Below are 19,665 nucleotides of genomic sequence, written 5' to 3'. Positions count from 1 at the left end.
AAACCCATTCACTTCAGTACACTTATAGCAAAGATTATTCAAAAAAACTCATATTCTCTCCTACTATCTGCTCTCTCAAGCCTATTTATTCATCTGTACTTCCCATCAAAAATTCACAATTAATACTTTGGAAGTGCTTAAGTCTTAGCTTTAATTTACAGATGGCCTCCAAATATGTAAAGCCCTGGTGAAACAGAACTCTACAAACCAAATGCCTCCAGTTGTTTTGATTATATGCAGAAGATTTAAAAAATATATATAGCAGGGTTTTTTAAAAACAATCTGCAAGCAGTTTGAGGTCTCCTGGGTATTGATCAAGAACTTAATAGAGTAATTAGCTAGGGTTCATTAAAACATGCCTCCATTAGCCTCCCTAGGTATCTAATCTGAATTCGTTTACCCAGCTATGTGCCACAGGCGCAGAATTTTAACCCCCTTACACCCAGTTTCCCATAATATGGACATTTTTTCCCCATCAAGGCTTCACTGAGTCTTTGTCCTATTTCTATTACATGGAACCAAAGTATTTTCTCCTCCTGACTGTAGTATCAAGCTCGTCCAAAGAGTCTTGACTTGCAACTGCAGCCACCAAGGTTTTACCTGGATGAGCTGACACTGTCCAAGCCTCTCCAAGGATGAGCGTATCTGGACCAGGGACCACTGACACACGTGAAGCCACTCCAAAGTGCCACCATTCACAGCCAAACACACTGAAACCAGCGCCTGTTTTCCCCGTACAAGAACTTCTCCATGTTTTGATCAGCCACTCCAGCAACAGGAGCAGCAGCCTTTAGCAGTGAAGTAGGCAACTGTTAGAAACTTATTACTCCCGCATTTAATTTGCTTCTGTGAGTCAAATCAATGCTTACTATATCTATTGCCTAGACCTACAACTATTACCCATCACTGTGATTTATGTTAATAATATGCAGTGCATAATGATAAGATCATTTATTTTTTTTTACCTCCCTATGTGTGTTAGCTCTAACAGGCGCTTTTAGAGCATCTTTATCCCATCAGCTCCGAGACTCAACCAGAGCGCTGAGCAGCTGAAGCAGCCTTACCTCGCCAGCAAGCCATCACACTGCAGCCTCTCCCAAAAACACTATTCCAAGGAGTATCACAAAGCGTGGCAAAATAAAGCAAGGCATGGCTTTTCAGAGAATGCTCTCCCCTGACATACTCTGCTGAGGTTTTAAAGCATCGCAAAGACAGCATAAAAAGTGGGACAAGAGCTAGATATCAAGGGTTGGCTGAGGCATGCAAACCTCCAGGGAATGCTGACCTTACAAACAAGGCATTTGTAAAAGCACAAAAAGCCTCCAGGAAAGGTTCGTTAGAACCTTTTAATCATCTTTCCCTGGCACACGACAAACGAAGTGCTCGGTTCAGAAAGGAAAACCCTAAAATGTACATACAATTAGCACAAACTATTACTGTCATTATTGAATGCCACGGTGGGCAGTGTTAAAGAGGACAAACTAAATTTTCTATCCCTGGGAACACATGCTATCCTCTCCTCCCCAAAACCAACCAAATACATCCCCGAGACCACCCCTTCTTCACAAACAAGCACTAAACCAGAGAAAAGCTCTGTAACCAAACAGCTTAGAAACAAATGGGGCAAATCAACTGCAGTAAGATGCTGCATCGAGTACTTGAAAGCTATACACCTATCATTTTACCCAGAGAAATCACTCCCGGGAAAAGAGCTGACCACCTCGTCCAGAAAATGTTATGCTGTAACATTTCTGAAGAACGACCAGAGGGGCCAGCTTATTCCATAAACAGAAGAAAAAGAGATTGTTAATAAAGAAATTCAAGGCAACATTGTTTCCCTTAGGGGAAAAGGGCAATCCTGAAACCTCAAGCAGCAATTCAGCTGTTGACGCACCTCTAGCATGTATTTCCCCACCTGCTGTAGAACTCGCTACTCAGCTGGATGGGCCAACATGTCCCTCCACACCATTCCACAGGCAAAGCCACTGCATGCCATCGGCAATAGCATCGCCCCTAACTTACATCATAAACTATTTGAAACACCCACTAAAATCACCATTTGGGACACAGGTACCTCAACACTAAGTAAATGGTCAAACAAGTCTAAGTGAAATCAACCGGGGAGTCTTTTTAAAAGAACAAAACAAAATCAAGAACAGCTTACTCACAATTTGTTAAACATTTCAGAGAGAAAATTTCAGCTTAGGTTCACTAGGACAATTTGTAAAACTTCAAACACCTTATAAAAAATTAGGCCCCAATCACATCGGTAACAAGTAGTCAACTTTGAGACATCCATGTAAGAGATGCCCGCACTCTAGTTCTGCACTCAGTATAGTTAAGCTTGAACAAGCCGAACACATGCCAAGATTTAAAGTTATCAAGCTCGATTTTACATTTAGAGCCCACACACCCTACCCAAGCAACCAAGCTCTGAACACAAAGCCACCCTGAGGGGCTAGAAGTGCAGTCCCCCTGCTCCCTTCCTCCTAAACTGTTTCAGATTATGCTACGTCATGTTATTCAAATGCAAGTGTGACAAACAGCCGTCCCTCTCCACCAGCATCTCTCCAGGGAGCAAGGGTTATTTTGATAACTTTTATCTGTTTTCTTCCTCAATGAGCACTTTTTTTTTTTTCCTCAGCAGCAAGCGGCGACTTTCATTGATAAAACAACCTGACTGTGCCCACAGTGTTACAGCCAAGGGAAATACAGAGCACTGCAGTATTCATCACAGACCCATCTCAGGCTCTCACACTCTCGAGACGACCTTCAGTTTGTTGCAGATGACATGCGACTTCATAAACACGTGCGAGAAGCTTAAGAAACATTGTCTAAAGAATGTGAGGACAAGCTGCCTGTGCCCCTTCCCTCCTCCATAGCTGCTTCCAGGGTCTCTGTCGCATTAAAAGGAGTTCCAGCTTTCGTGAAGGATCACTGGCTAGGGCAATCAATCACTAAATATTTACCAGGCACATGAATATCTAGGAACAAATAAGCCCTTCAGGGTAGTAATATCCTATTTGACAACAGCCTCGGGCATTTTGCTACAGAAATAGCATATTTCTATTCTTGTAGTTCTAGAATTCCTTTTGGACTAAACCAAGTTGCAGATCTGCTCCAAAAGGATGAAGCAACATTTCAATCCCACGCAATGTTTTTAAGACTAAGACGCAAATGAAACTTGTCCATTCCACAAAGCACCTTCCATGGATTACAACTAGCAACAAACAGTAAGAAAGGATGTGAAACACCAAGTCACTCAGATCTACACCCAGTGCGCTGTTATCTTTTGATACAGCAACTCTTGCCAGTAAATGTTAAACATGTTCTTTTTTTTTTTTTCCCCTGAAGAAGAACAAACATAACTATGTCTCATTCATTGAAGAGACTAATCATTTTTAAAAATAAGCAATTTGCTCACCATTAAGAGATGCTACTCATCCCCAAGATTATATGGGCAAAGCTCAAGCGTTATGGAACACATAATGCTGAAAAGCCAAAAGACCCCACACCTCACCTCTGTTCACAGCAAGGAGACAGACTTGCTGTTTTGCCCACGCTTTCAGCCTGTATACTATTCTACTGTTGCCAAGTACTGTAGCTGAGGAAACCAAAGCAGAGTTATTTTAACCAGCAGCTCCCAAAGTGACGCAGCACCATAACACAGCTCCAGCCCAAAATGTCATCAACCTTGGATACCCATTGGATTTACAGTACCTTTTTCAGCTTGGACTGACAGACTCGGAAAAAAACAAATGTGAGCAACCCAGTAAGACAAAAGAAACCAGACAAGGCTGCAAATTAAGAGCATATCCATGAGGCATGCAACCGATGTAGAAGTTCTTCTACCCCTTGCGCCAGGGCTGTAGCAGTCCTTAGAACAAGATGTGCTTTGCTAAGGTGGCCACTGACAACTACCACTACCTAGAACACCAGGACAGAAAGGATTTCTATCCTTTCCGAGTCACTGTTATTCTGAAAGATTCACCTGATCGCTTACCTTTTCCAGGGAAGGGCAGCATCCTTCTACTGTTATCACATCCAACTAAAAAACATCGAAGCTTCAAGATAAATTCTTCCAAGGGCAAAATCCCAGCAGTATGCCATGCGATGCAAGAAGAGGTTCCAACAGAAACCTCTTATTTGCTTCTCTATGAAATCAATCATTTGAATGCATGTGTATTCACTGTCATCGGGCCAATTACATGATTTTATCAGTATCACGGAAGATTACAGTCTATTTCTAGAAAAACAAGTACCTTCCACACAAGAGCAAGCTAAAATAATACAGCTCCTGCACCTTGACCTGGAAAGACTTAATTAAGATGACTTGGCTAGCATAGCTGTGGTTTGACATTTGAGTAATAAGGGATATGAAAAATTCCATGTTGAAAAAAAACCAAAATGAACCAAGAAGAGTGTCCACCCTGACTATTAATGATGGCTACATGCCCAGATGCTCAACTCAAGCCTAGTGCTCTAGTATCCCTAGTATCCCAGCAGACGTTAGGAGTCCCAGCTGGGAATGAGTGGCAAAGAGCACTGCCTGCCTGAGACTGGATCCTCTCGACTTCCGCACATCAGCTTCTAGAAGTGCAGAGATAACAACCCCAATATCGTGGTCGTCCTTCCCTTCGCTTCCAGACAGCTTCATGACTGGGAAAAGTTGTTGTGCTGTTCCATTCTCCATCTTTCCCAGTCCCTTCCTATAAAGATGCTGATCTACAGACAACCCACGCGGCTCACTTGTCCACGTGGTTTCAGATTCACTGCTGCACACAGGAGGAATCTCATTACTGAAGTCCTGGATTCAAATCTGATTGCGCAGTAAAACAGACCCAAAACAGTGCTACCAAGGAATAGGACCCAAACTGATGAACTTCTAATAGAGGGCAAAACAAAACAACAAGCTCTGTAAATATGGAAGCAAACAGCACTGTACCCACACCACCCAAATTTTACTCATGTGCAATGTTTTGACAGCTCTGAGGTATTGATTTAGATACCTTTCAAGGAAAACCTGTTGATTCATTTTGTTCCATGGCTTTTAATGCTACAAAAAGCATGCAACATACAAACAAAGAAGTTACAGAAAGCCATGCCAGACCCCAAAAGTGCTGTTCAGAAGTACTTTCAGCAACATGGTTCCCAAGGTAGTGAATCGTAATGTTAACCCGCCTCCACAAGTTTATTTTAAATGGTTCCCCAAGTTCAGTTGGGAAAGACTCTTCTGGCCAATTTAAGATCAGAACAATCAACATATATGAAATAATAGTCTGCCTTAAACTTGAGGCAATAAAGTTTAAGATATATAGAGGTTTTCAAACATTTTAATATCTAACAGGCTAGAAGCTATTCTGCTGCCTTGCTTTTAACATCTTCCTTTTTTACCATTCTGCTTGAATGGCTCAATATTAGATTCACAAAGGGGCTTCCTCCCTGCTCCCCCCGCCCCCCCCAAGCCAAAACTTTGATCTCCAAAACACAATCCCAGTTCCAAATTAGTGGTTCCACTAGGTAATGCAGAAGAGATCAAACTCCAATCTCCCAATAGACCAAAGATCACTTTAAGATGGCAACAACACACTGCCATGTTATTTAAAGTTATCCATGACAAACAGCTCTATGCCATAGGAAGGTTTTTGCGTACTTCCCTTAGCCCTAAGCCACTTCAGAAAACACACTGGATAATACACCTACGATGAGCCAACAATCAGCAGGTAAAGTGACTGGAGCACCGATTCTCACCTTCTCTTTCAACTACACAACAGAGAAATACAGGTTCAATGCTCCTCCCAACACCACACAGCCAACCCAAGCTCTCCAGTATTCTTAGAAAGTTTTCAGGAAATGTCTTTTGCAATTATTCTAAGTTTAAGATACTGTGAACCCTAGAGAGTAGAACATACATTAGAAGACAATATTTATTAAATAATCTTTGAGGGCATCACAAAATCATGACGGATTTCACTGGAATGTCACAAGGGAGGAAAGTATTTAGGGAAATTACTTTGGGAAGAGCTGACATACAAAGAGAAGAATTTAAATTCCACAAGCACTCTCCCTAGCAGAACAAGTTTAGACTATGGTTTTATACTACAGGAGACCGGAGGAGTTCACAAATGCCTGGAGGAAGGGAGGGAAACAAAAAACCCCTGTAGTTTGTGGCTTGTTGTATGCTTTTCCCTTTGTGTAGGCCTTACCAATGAGCTGCTCATAGAAAGGAAGCCAATGTAGCCTCAGAGCACATGAAAGGGGTTTGATGTGGACAAGCTCAAGCCACACTGCCGAGTACCTGAGCTAGAACAAACTCCTTGCTACTCCAGGGAAGTCTGCCCTATACACAGCTGTTATGTCAACAGTCAGAGATGGTTCGCCGTATGTCTGGTGCCTGCTAAAGCACACTTAAAGGGTCATGAAGCAAAAATAGGAAACACAGCAAGGCTTTGTTTGTGTTCTACAAGGGAAGTCCAGAATCACATCCCTTCACAACTAGTATCTTGCACATATACATCTAATTAAGGCTATTAACAACAACATTAGAATGAGCATACACCTTTAGAGCTGTGAATCAGTTTGAGGGAGAAGTATGTTCCCCAGTACCACACCCTCCCAGGTGATGCTGTTATCTGTTATCCTTGGGATTCCTAGAGACAGGACAAACACTTGCCATGGGAGTCCCATTCAGTTCTCAGTTTCATAAAAATGCAGGGAAGACTTACAGCATAAACTAAAATTTCAGCTTTTTGGGTTTTAGCTTTAAAAGAAAAAATGTTGCTTCATACAACTAAACAAAAAACAAGTGAAGGTGGCTGCTGATTGCTGCCTGGAAGCCTTCAGTTAAAAAAAAATAAGCAATATTACTACGTTCACAACTTCTTCTGCTACAGATAGTGACTCAAACAGTTCTGGTTTTGGGGTTTTTTGTTTTGGTTTTTTTTCCATAGCAGCAACTGCTGTTAAGTATTTTCTAACGTATACTTCCCTCCGGTAAGCACTGACCTGTTATCCTGCTGGACCCTTGCCTCAGAAGCAGTTGCAGAAAACTCACCTCACTGTTTTAAGCAGGAAAAAATGGATCATTAAGGTTGCCATAAGAAATCTTCCATTCAAACTACACTTTACAGCATACTGAGTTTGTCCAGGTCCACACTGGCTAAAAAGGTTTTCCAGTATGTTGTGCTACAGCACTCATTAAGAACGCAGTTCCGGCTGCCAACTGTAACACGCAACTCGAAGACTTTTCCACGCTTCTTTAGTGACGCTAGCTGCAACGTATGCACGTTGCTGAAAAGCAGACCGGACTTTTGGTCTGAAGACTGGCAGCAAGAAAAGGCTGCATCAGCTACTTGTTGCTTACACAGAGTCGACTCTTACAGACTTCAGTAAGGTAAGACAGACGTCATCATGAATTTGAATAGCTGTGTTTCGATGACAGACCCAACATCTCACCGTTCAGGTGTCGCAAATACTGAAGCATCAGAAATACCACGCTCCTAGCATCAGTTCAAAAGTAACAATCAAAAAAAGCAGCAGAGTCAATGTCATACGTGAATAGCAATATAAAATGCCTGACAAATAAAACTCACGGTCAGCAGCTGTCTCCACCTGCATTTCCTCAGGACCTTGTATCAATGGAGACCAGATTTTGACTAGCCTGTCTGAATTCAACAACACGAGGATTACATTAATATTGATTTGTTTAAATCACCATGAACATGACTAAAGAATTGCAGTCTCATGAACAATTCATGTTGTAAATTATAACAACTGTGGCGTGGAGGTGATTTTACTTGAAGGTGATTAGTTTTTCTGATTTTATAACATATGTAGCTAGGCCACACAGACAGACATCGACAGAAGCAAAAAAAAAAATCAATTTAATAATGAAAGAGCTTACTGTAAGTTTCTTCCAGATCTTATTTCAACTCAGCTGAGAGCAGTGTGACAGAAACTGACTCACCTCAAATCAAGCCCAGACTGTTACAGAAAGTCTACAAGCCAAGCAGGGTTTGTTGGTTTTGTTTTTTTAATTCTATCAAAACTTTTTGTAGGGCAATTACTTCAACACTTGAAAGAATGCATGCTCTGCTGAGTTTGTTTTGCAGTTCACTTGGTGGAAAGTATTTTTTCCTGCACTAACAGGACACTCTAGAAAAGAAATTCTCAATTAGCAAACTACCGAGCGTGATGAAGGCTGGTGAGCCTCCTGCTATGATTCAAGAGATCTAGACAGCAAACTTGCCACCGGATTAAGCTAGGCATTATTTTTTAAACAAAAGACAGCACATTTGCCTGAATGATTTTGCATAGCAGGGCTCGAACAGCTACTTGTTATTAACCTACCCTGTTACATATAAGTACTTAATTATATCAACATAACCAGCTGCATTCTCTAGAACAGACTCAAAACTCCCGAGAATCAAGTAACACAAGAAGTAACACAACTACAAGAAGTTTTTCAGATGAGCACACAATTCTACCACGAACCGCAAAAGTGTAAAATAAAAATAGTAAAATACTTCAGGCATGTAGAGAAACTATGAATACTTATGACAATAACTACTATCTTTTTGCCACCTCAGCAGTTCTTATTCATTGTTTCAGGCCAAGATGCAAATAATAACAAACGCAGCAAATAAACATTCCTGTCCTGCATGATAAACGTTCATTTGTCTCTATGTTGTTACCTGGCAAAAGAGATATTAGATGTGTACCATTAGTCTTAAGCCACAGCACTGACAATAATAAAGATATCAAATGTACAGTTAAGGCAAAATTTTAGGTATTACAACCAAGTAATGCACTCTAATGCAAACACATGAAATCTAAGCTTGCAAAGCTGTTAAGAGCTACAAGATACACTTATCCAAAGGTGAAAAAAAAGTAAGACAAGCTCAGGCACTACACCCCCAAAAAGGCAGTGTGGAGAAAAGAGACACCTCTCTAACTACTGAAGGAAATTCCTCAGCTCGGCACTGCAGACGTTCAGACACCAGCGTGCCAGGACACAGCTTTTATGAATGCCACCTCTGCTGGGGAGCCGAACAGTGTGGGGTTTCATGCACCAGCTTGATGGAGAGAGGCTGCCATTACGCTACAAGCTGGTACCTGGGGAAGGGAGGATCTCTACTCCTCACTTAACACAGTGCTATGGATACTGATAAACTACACATCAGAAAATGAAAGTATCCCATGATGACAAAAAATTATCAGCTAACAGAACTGAATGTTTTTAATACCATAGCAACCAACTTCACAGACCTTAAAACTAGATTAGTCAGAAGATCAAAAAAACTATTTTGAGGCAAGATTTCAAATAAAAAGGCAATTACCTAGACCTTTTATTCATCCAATTCTTTGGGGTTTATTATTAGGAAGAATAACCGCAAAGCTTTTTCAAAAGTAAGCATACATTTTCCAAAGACCAAAACAAGTCGAGTCCACCGAGGAAGCGGTGCTCACATGCAGGAAAGCTATAATATAAAGAATATCTAGACATTATCTCTGTATTAGAAAATACAGACAGCAGATAATTTGCCTAGAATTATCTTTCCCCAAAATCATTCCAGTCCACCCATGACAACCCAAAGCAGAGCTGGAGAGATTCCCTTTCCCCCAGTATGAGGGAGGAGAGGATGCAAGCGGGAAAAACACAATCCAGCTGTAGCTGCCCAACGTCACAACTGACCGAGCCTCTGCCTTTCAATATACTCAGCTATTTGGCTCAGTAAATCACCTCCCCATAGCCAGACCTCTGCATAACACAGCTTTCTCAGTTCATCCTGAGCCAAGCTCAGACTTCACAGTCTGCATCGAACCTTACTTCTCCCCTTGCATTTCCGTTCCTTTCCTCCTCGGTATTCAGAGCCGCAGCAGGACAGGAGTGCCAGCTCACTAGAGGAAGCAGCCTTGTAAGATAATCCCTTTTATTAAGCCAAACATCCCAGGCCAAACTGATATATAACCAACTACCACAAGTATCAGCATGCCAAGAACAGCACAAAAGTAAAAAAAAAAGCAAACACACCCCACCTCCAAAACCCACAAAAAGAACTCTCTCATATCAGCAGAAGCACAGTGATGTTAAGATCGCTGAGGATATAGAGAACTAAGAACGTGTGTTTAATGTTCTGTTCACAAGACAGTAAGTCCAGAACCTGTCAGGAGAGAGCCCATCTTACCCTCTAGTCAGCTCACACATGCCTTTAGTAAGACGAAAAGGGTACTTTTAAATATTGCCACATCCTGAGATGAAGCCAAAGGCCGACGCCAAAGTAACCCAAACACAAATCAGACTTTTAAAGTGTACTCAGAATTTTACTTTAAGGCTTAGCTACAAAGGCCAGGAGGAAACTGGGCTTACACTATCCGAACACTAGGAAAAACAAGAACTTCAGAACAAAAAAATTTGGCTAATCTCACTTAAGAAGCTAAGCCTCAGGAGAAAAAACTTCTGAGTGTTACAGCCTTGTCTCCATCATTCTCTTTTGCTGTTGTCATACGTTTTTTTCAAAACTTCATAACCTCAATCCCTTCCTCCTAGGTCCAACCACTCCCTTCCACTGACATTGACGGAGCCATCTTCCATCTTATGAATGTTAGAAGCAGAAGGGACCAGTCTTGACCACTCAAATTAATGTGCATAATGTACAAACCACTGTAAATTCTTCGTTAAATTCAGTTTGAGACTGAATAGTATCTGAAAATTTATAATACAGATGCACAGGGTTCGACTCATACAGATTCTGGCATTCAGTTACAGCCCAATAATAAACTCAATCTCTTAAAAATCAAAACACATTTTTACTTTAATTTAGCTAAACTTCAACTACAGGTAAGAATTCTCCTTTTTTTTTTTTTGTCTTAAGGATATGAGTTCCTAAACTCCCGTGCGCTGTGCAGGTGGCTTTGAATCATCACCAGGTCAATATCCCTTAGAAAAGCGGGTGTAAGCAAAGTCCTTGGCAAAGCTTATGGTATGTTTTCCAGGTTTCTGATCACTGCATTTAAAAAAAACAAACCCCTTTGCGTGTTGATATCTGAACCAGATAATAATGCTGTAGGCACTGTAAGAGCATCACCAGAATACTAACTGCCTACTCCTTTGCAATAGTAATGATCAGAGAACTAGAACAGCCTCCATCCCACAGCTACGTACTTACCACCCTGAGAAACATTCAAAAGAGCTCAGCCGAAAGCCAGGGAGAATGCCTAGAGGTTTCGTGGGATAAAAACAAACCATAAGGACTGAAGGAGATGGCCAACTCAGTAAACAGCATCTTCACTATTTGCATTTCCTAAAAACTAGCCCACCCCTGTGCTATGTTTAATCCACAGCCCTCAATTACTTACAGCTCTGGACAGGTAAACAGTCATTTGCTGCCACAGCCCAGACATCTCAAAAAAGGTACTTTAAATGCCAGCCTTTGCTTGTTCATGGGAAAGCTGCGAGAGATGGAAATAACATGAGTACGTGCTCAAATATGAGATAACATCACACGCAGAGTCAAAACAAAACCTTTGTCCTTCAACTCAGTATATTACAGAGACAAAAAAGGGGAAAAATTAAAATAAATGGAGCTACTGGAACAGATGATACTTATCCACCTCTATGCAACCAAACAACTCCAGGGAGGCCTTCACAATTCCAATAGCTTTAGCAAGAAAGTAGAGAACAAGCACAGGACTGCGCACACATGACTTTCCCTACAACTACAGTATTACCAAAAGATATGAAGACCCCAAGCACGCATTATTGTCTGGTTTCTCTTTTCCATCTATAATTTTAGAACTTAGGTAATTTCACTGGCACTATTTTATCAGATCACTTAAGGAGCTCAGGTAGATACAGAATGAGGAATAAAACATTTACATGGAAGAAACGCACCAGTTCCAACGCACCGAGTGTCACACGGTTCCTAGTCTCTAAGTCACATCAAATGAATTTTCTGGCCTTTTACGCTGACTGTGCATCTGAAATAACAGGAAAAATACTATTCTTAAAGCACACAGCTTTTAAGATCAACTTGTTTTATTCTTAACCCAATCTTCAACATCAAGACAGCCTTATTTTTCCCCAGAGAGCAGAGCATTCAGGCTCAATTATACCGTCCCTACCATAAAGGTGTTACCAAAGAAACAGAACCACTCAGGATGAAGAAAGTAGCGGGAGTCCAAAACTTTGATCTCTAATCCCAACTTAACCAGGACTGTTTGATCTTAGAAAAATTATTTAGCCTATAATGCATTAGGGTTATATAGAAGGATATAACGCTTTAAATATTACCTAACCTCTACAAATGCAATGCAAGTAAAGCTCAACAATTATGACATCAAGTTAATTCACTGGTTAATCAGACCTAAGGTATGTTTTAACATTAAAATTACACTCACTAATAAGCCACAAAAGAAAGCTACACCAGTTAAGGTATTTTCATACCTGCTCATGTTTCCTACCTCAAATTCAACAACTCAGTCATGTTTTAAATGCAAATCATCATTAATCATGCAAGAATTTTTACCTAGCAAATATATTAATATTTCATGGGTTTATTTATACTATAACCACCATGAAAATTAGTTTAATAGGCAGCCCATAAAAAAGGGCTTAAAGGCTGCAGTTTATGTTGAGTGAAATGCAAGCTCTGAAGTCTCTCTAGAAACAGGCTAGCAACCAGAATCATTTCAGAAAAAAACAATTTAAACACTCATTTTTAAAAAAACAGAAATATACACCACCCCATTCTACTCTTTTTATATCTTGGCATAAAGTTATTTGGATAACAATTAAAATGTTGATGACAAAACTTAAGTGACTCAAAACAGTAATGTATCTAGTGCACAAATAATTTTAACTAGAAAGAAATTAATTCATCTGGAAAATGCACCAAAACCTGCGTTTGATTCTATTTTCTGAATACAGTCAAAGATGATTAAGCTGCTCAGTTCTGACCACTACCTCCTCCAATTAAGGAGCACCATTTCCATTCTCCTACAAGGAAAGGAAGCAGAAAAGCACGATTGACCCTTGATTTCTATCTTTCACAAGAGTTCTGCACCTGCAGAAGTGGACTCTGCACCACATCAGTTAAGCATTTCATTGACTTGGTGGAAAATCAGTGGCAAAGTATATGATATCAGTCTGGGAGTCTGGTGCTTTGTGTTTTGGGGTTTTTTTTTTATAAAAAAAGAATGCTAAAAATATGCAGTGCTTACACATCTGTGTTGATAATACCTTAAATTGACAGTCTACAAGTAACCTCTCAAGACCAAAACTTTAAAATTCAGGATTTTGGTTATTTTCTTACTGTTTTCTCTTGTTTCAAACAACTCTCAGCTGAGTATTTGTGTTAAACAGCTTCTCTCAACATTCACCTCAAAAGACAGGCTGCTGTACCACCAGTCAACCACAGACTCAACACTCCTGTTATTTAGATTCAGGAGAACCACCCAGCAAGAACAAGGGAGAACTTACTTTGAGGACACCCATGGTAATAAATCAGCATTCACACTAGATAACAAAACAAGCACATCTTTTCTTTCCTCTATAGTTTATGGACTCAAAGGAAAGGTTTCAAGTAGTTGTTTCCCCTGAAACAACAAAAGCTAGTGTCCTAGCTTTTCCACCAAGAAGAAAAATCAACTGATAATCTAAATGGCTCTTAGTAAGGCTCCCGGTTTCAAATTGAAGGTTTTCCCATTTTAGGAGAATATTTCTTATAAGTAAAATAAGATCATCTTAAACACCTATGGAAGAGAGGCTGCTTCCACAGCCTAAGTGCATCTAAAAGTCTTACGTGCTACTTGTAGCAAAGCAGCACCTAAATACCATCCTCACTGATGCTATTGCACGCGCAGCAACTCCCCAAAACCCTCCATTTACTATAGCCCAACTTTTTTTTCATGGGCTTGTATGACTTAAGACTAGTTCCCCATCCATTTTAAAATGTAACAGCCACTTTTCTGGTATTGTCCAAACAAGCTATCAGATGCTCTAGGGTCAAAATGAAAAGCTCTATCAACAACAGTAACAGCCAATATGTCACTTATTTCCTGTGCTGTCACCTCCAATACCAAGGAAACGTCTGAGACAACATTTGACCCGGTTCCCTATCACCCCATGTGCCACCCAATGTTTACAACTCAATATTTTTACTTAGAGCCTAAATATCAAGAGTTAAACAGTAGGGATACAGAGAAGTCAGTTATTTTAATTAATTTCTCAGAGCAGCACTCTGGGAAGTCACTTTTACGTCAGGATCCAGCCCACCACATCTGCGATACAGCAGGCGAACTGTTAAGTGTAAGACCAGCTGACAGGGCTCCTTACAGGCTGACAGACAAATAAGGACAAGGCTGCAGGCAGGCACCTTCAGAGAGAAAACTCAATCCCAAACAACCCCGAGACGTCCTATCGACGCCTGGGATGTCACCCCAGGAAACCATTCACCTTCGGCGCTGGATATCAGACAGCATTACAGCTAGACAAGACCAAGAGCCTGCAAACTACTGACAAGAAGGCTAGCTTCGAAAGGGGAAAAGGAAGACGGCAAGCAAGACTTAACAGTCAAAAGAGAGTGGAGTTTTTGTGAGATATGCAGAACTAATGTCAGTGCTTGTACTTGCTGAAAATAAAGTGTGATGCAAAGCATCCCTTCAGCTTTGGCTTCTCCCTGCACACCCTTGTGCCCTAGCCCTGTATTCACCTCCCTTTGTGAGCCTGCCTAACTCAGTAAAACGACAAAACCATTCCAGCAGAAAGATGATAAACTAGACGATAAAAAGGTGCACCTCAGCAAAATGGCAGAAAACCAATAAGCATCGGAACTATGAAAAGAAAAGGGAGGGGCCACACAACTGGAAAGAAAGGAACAACAAGAGCTTGCCTTTTTGGCAGGCTAGTAGCTTGTGAGCCACTTCCTTTAAGGGCAGCTTCTGAGATAGTACCTCCCTATCAGGGGGCCCAAAAGGTCACAGGCAGGTGGAAAAAACAGTAAGGGACAAGTTATTCATAAAGCAAATATCAGAGCACTTTGTAACAGTGACAGATGTTGCATCAGGACTCGTTTAAAAACTCTGCCATGAGTGTCTTACTAAACTACCTGCCCCAAACTAAAACATGAAGTTAGACAAAAGTCCAAATTATTTTTGGATTTTAAGCAAGGAAGTAATCACTGACAGTCATTGGTTCAAGACTCCCCCTTGATGAGAGTAACCACTAAGTCACTGCCATCTGCTGTCTCTGCAATGACGGATGAGAAAAGAGCACAGGTTTTCCCCGACTGCGTTTGCCACTTGATAGATAAAACACCGTTAAAACTGACCCAGCTGGACATTCCTGGACTTCACAGCAGAGAAGCCAAGAACGAAAGAGACCTCGATAACAAATCGGCTCAAAGACGCTTCCCCCTTCTTTCAAACTGAATGAATGAAGCGATGGGGCTAGAAAAGACCCTGAGGTGGCAACTCATTTTTTTTTCTTGAGTTACACTTAAACCACTCACGGGAAATGCTTGGGAACAACGGACGGCCCAGCCAACCTCCCCGCAGAAACTAAGCCAGGTCTATAGATTGTGTATCTAGTCCGATACATGCACAAACAAGTACTGGAAACCAACCACCTCCGCAGCTGAGCTCTACGCGAAGCGGGGGAATATATGAACCTGAATAAAAATCTTCTCAGGTCGCTGCCAGCCAGGCACCTTTCCTCGGCACCACACGGGGCTCTCCCCACACCTCTGAGGCACCGAAGCCAAAACAAAGCCACCCCACCGGCACCTCTCCCTCCCAGGAGGGCGCTGCTGGGGCGGCAGCGCAGAGTCCAGGGGTGCCAAGAAAGTGCGGTACGCTCCCCCGGGGCCCCCTGCCCTCAGCGTCCCCCCTCACCGTCCCGTCCCCCCTCACACCAAACCTCCACAGCTACTTCCCACCACAGGCCGGGAAGCGCGGCCGGCGCCTGCCTACAAGCAACCCCCGCTTTTAAAAAGCAAAATTCTGAGGTAAATAAGGGCGGGCGGAGCGGCGGCGGGGCGGCGCGGAGCCCCGCTCTTTGTTCGCCGCCGCCGCGGTGGGTAGGCCCGGCCCCGGGGCCCGGCCCTCACCTCACGGACGTCCTGCAGGCACTCGAGGACGGCGAGGTTGTTGGCCCAGCTGTGCTTGGAGCAGAGCCGCACCACGTCTTCCCGGCACACCGCCTCCTCCGACAGCTTCCACCCGCTGCCCGAACCGCCTCCGCCGCGGGGAACCCGCGGGCCCGGCGCGCCAGGCCCTACCGCCTGCACCGCTAAGGGCGGGTTGCCGCCGGCGGCGGGGCCTACGGGAGAAAGGCCGCCGCCCGCCGCGGGCCGTGCCGCCAGCGCCAGGAGCAAGAGGAGCGCCGGGCCCGGGCAACGGCTCCGGACACGTCCGCACGGCGCCATCTTGAATCCGCCACCTCCGGCGCAGCCGGCCCGCCCACCTAGCGGCACGCACGCCGTATGCAAATCAGCGCGCCGGCTGACGTCACCGCGCCTCGCCCCTTTCCCCGTGCCACGCCTCCCTGCGGGGCGAATGGGCGGGGTTTGAGTTTGCCCCGCCCCTTTCGCCCCCGCCCCTCCTGCCGTCGCTTCAGGACGTCGAGGCGCCATCATGGCCCCCGACCGCCATTACGTCCCCCAGCCGCCATCACAGCCCCCGACGGCCATCACGACCCCCAGCCGCCATCACAGCCCCACGGTGGCCCCCTGAGCCCATCAGCCCCACAGGACGGTGGCAGGGGATGCGAGGGGCCGTGCCCCCAGCACACACACACCCCCCTCAGAGAAGTTGGCCCGGCCCCACACCTCCCCACAGCAGGAATGCAGAAGCTGCGGCCAGTTTTTGCCTGAAATCTCTTGGTTCCCACCCACGAAACGGACCTCTCAGTGCCCTCCTCGGGGCGTTGGGGATGGTCATTGAACGCCTGAGAAGCTCTTGGCTGCCCTGGTGATGGAGGGCGGAGGAATGGCTGTGAGGAAATGGTGCTTGGGGCAGGGTTGGACTAACAAAACCTGGGGCTGCACGCAGAACAATGAAGAAAAAATATTGAATAGCTGTTCAATAAAACCCCCCAAACTTGAATGAAACATTGCGGGGAAAAAAAAAACAAAAATGTCGACTCATGACTGCCTGAATGCTCGTGGGGCAAGGGCTGAGAGGCCGGGGTAGCCCAGCCCTGGGGTATGGGCTACCCTTCAGGGAGCAGGCAGCCATAAAAGGGCAGAAAAATAACATTTTGGAGGTGCCACCAGGCTGCTTGTTTGAGGGCTTGGTGGGTTGGCTGCACCTCCTGCCCTTTCAGTGCAGGACCCTCCGTTTTGGGGCTGGGATTTGGCATGTCGTGCTCGATTGCGGCGCCGGCCTTTCTTCATGGAAAGATGCAAAGATGAAGAGAAACGGGCGCTCCAGTAAGAGCGATCTCGTCCCCTGAGCGGGATCTACAGTGGCTGATCCCATTGTAGATGGGATCTACAAGTTCCTGCGAGGGCAATAAGGGGGAGCTGGATGCTGAATTTGGTGGCGGATGATCTAAAAGCCGTATCTGCAACCTCTGCTGCAGCGGTGTTTTGGTAGTGCCGTAGCCCCCTCCACCCCGGCAGCGAGACTGCTGAATTTCTCAGTAAAAAAATACCCGTCAGGGTGCTAGGTCAGCAGCAGCAGCGATGGAACACAGGTCCACCACCAGCCCAGCAAACACAGGCTTTTTGGGTGCCCTCAGAGTCTCCCAGCAGCAGGATCTCACTGGACCAGCTCACAGCACCCTCACGGGATGGGTCTGCCACAAAATCTTTGCTTCCAACAGCAGATGGAAACAGGGGCCGGGGAGAACCCCATCTCAATTCCTCTGCTTGGTTGACTCCAGGAGCAGTTTTCCCAGCACAAGCTGGCATTGGTCCAAAATCAGAGGCGTTTGCCTGGATGCCAGGGCACGCCGTGGGTCTGCCATGGCTTGGTGAGCTGGGACGAAGCCGAGCTGTAGGGCTGTTCCCTTCTCGCCCCAGGTTGCTGCATCCTGCCTGGGCAAAGCCTTCCTTTTGGGGATGCCACCAGCCATCTTACCCACACCAGAGCAAGCTGGAGCCCACCGTGGCCACCAACCTGCATCCGCCTCGACCGAGTGGAGATGAGAACAGGAGGGGGGGATCAGCCAGCAAAGTCCCCACGCTTCTTGCCTTTGAGTATCATGCTGGGACACAGTGCTCGGGAAAGTGGCTTTGTGCTGGCACCCAGGGCCGCGCAGCTGGGAACGCTTGAAAACAAAAGCCAGTGAAATCCATCCATGCTTGGCAGCCTGTTTGGCTTAGTGGAAGCTGTTTGAAGAGCTGGCCCAGTGCAAGAGCTGGCTCCGCTCCTCCATCCATCGCAGGACAAGGATAGAGGGGAGCAGGGATACGGCTCCCTTCTCCTTCCCACAGCCTTTGGTGCTCTCCAGAGACTCGCCCCATCCTTCTGCTGAGCTCAGCGGAAACTTCCTCCCAACCTTGGCTTTTAACACCCTGCGCAACCCGCCATTAAATCAGCGTTTCATGAAGAGCCCTACAGTCACCATGTCCATGCAGCGAGTTAGAGAAGGAAGAGGTTATTTCTTTGCAGGTAGCGACATCTCTGCCCGTGCAAATAACCCCAGAGGCTCATCACAGCACCTGCAGCCCCTCTGTTTCCGCACGGGCTCGCTGCCTTATTGCAACGTCTTAAGTGTTTTACCAGCAAGGCGCTCAGACGCTGGGTGCTGCATTAAGTGCTTGCAGCCGCCTGCTTTTGGAGCAGGCAGCACATTTCAGCCTCACCGCTTCAAGGAACAAAACCCATTTATACAGCCCCCGGCTTTGCAGAGAGAGGCAGGGGTGAGCCAAGCTGCTGGGGACGCCTCTCGTTCCTTCCCAGCAGTGTCCTCGCCCTCCAGCTCACCGCCTTGGGAAGAAGGAAAGCTCCTCCCTGGTCCACGCAGAGGAGATGCTCCAATTTTTAATTGGATACAGACTGCTCGCTCCCATGGGCACCGTTCTGAATCTCGGCTGGCTCCTCACACAGCACGCTCTCCCTCTCACACAGACTGGCTCAGCTGCCCCCCTCCAGTGCTAAGGGTCCCCCAAAACTTCAGCGCTGCCTGTCCCAACTGACCATCACACGCTACTGTGGAGAACCCACTCGGGTGCTTCGTCACGGTTACCATTCATCGCTTTTTCCTGATGGCTAAGGCCTGGTATTCTGTGTTTTATTTGCACAACACACACAGGTTCAGCCCCACTTTATTTCAGCTTTTCTTGTAGGTCAGAGTCCCGCAGCACCGTTGCTCATCCACGTTAGGAAACAACCAGATGCCCATAGCAGGATTTAGCTTCCGAGGAAGCTGCAGACAAACAGGAGACAATATTCCAGTTATAACCTCGTGAGCGAGCGCAAGGGGAGCTCTGTGCCTCTTACGCCCAACTCTTCATCCAGCCCGACGTGACATTTGTGTTTTTCACAAAGGAGCGATGCTGTTGACACATCTTTGTTTCACGAAGCACTGGAAGCCCCAGGTCATTCCTGGAGAGCCTGTTGCCCACCCCACCCCCCATTTATACAGCTCTGTGTTGCAGTGACCACCTACCTCTAAAAAAAAGGAATTAAAAGTGGGCAAGTTTCCAACTCTTCCTCCAA

At 44.9% G+C, this 19,665-nt stretch overlaps 1 protein-coding gene across 1 annotated transcript in view; it reads right to left on the bottom strand.

Moving 5' to 3' along the window:
- Window positions 1-16,492, bottom strand: part of GLG1 (golgi glycoprotein 1) — an 84,955-nt gene extending 68,463 nt beyond the window's left edge. Inside the window, exon 1 of the mRNA XM_074583276.1 lies at window positions 16,107-16,492. Within this exon, the coding sequence (XP_074439377.1) occupies window positions 16,107-16,424 (318 nt within the window). The 5' untranslated portion in view covers window positions 16,425-16,492. The remainder of the gene's footprint in view (window positions 1-16,106) is intronic.
- Between the last annotated feature and the right edge of the window lie 3,173 nt (window positions 16,493-19,665).

The sequence above is a fragment of the Larus michahellis genome, chromosome 4, assembly GCF_964199755.1.
Source record: "Larus michahellis chromosome 4, bLarMic1.1, whole genome shotgun sequence".
Taxonomy (NCBI): Eukaryota; Metazoa; Chordata; class Aves; order Charadriiformes; family Laridae; genus Larus; species Larus michahellis.
Note: the sequence above shows the minus strand (reverse complement) of the source record. Positions and strands in the feature narration are given on the sequence as shown.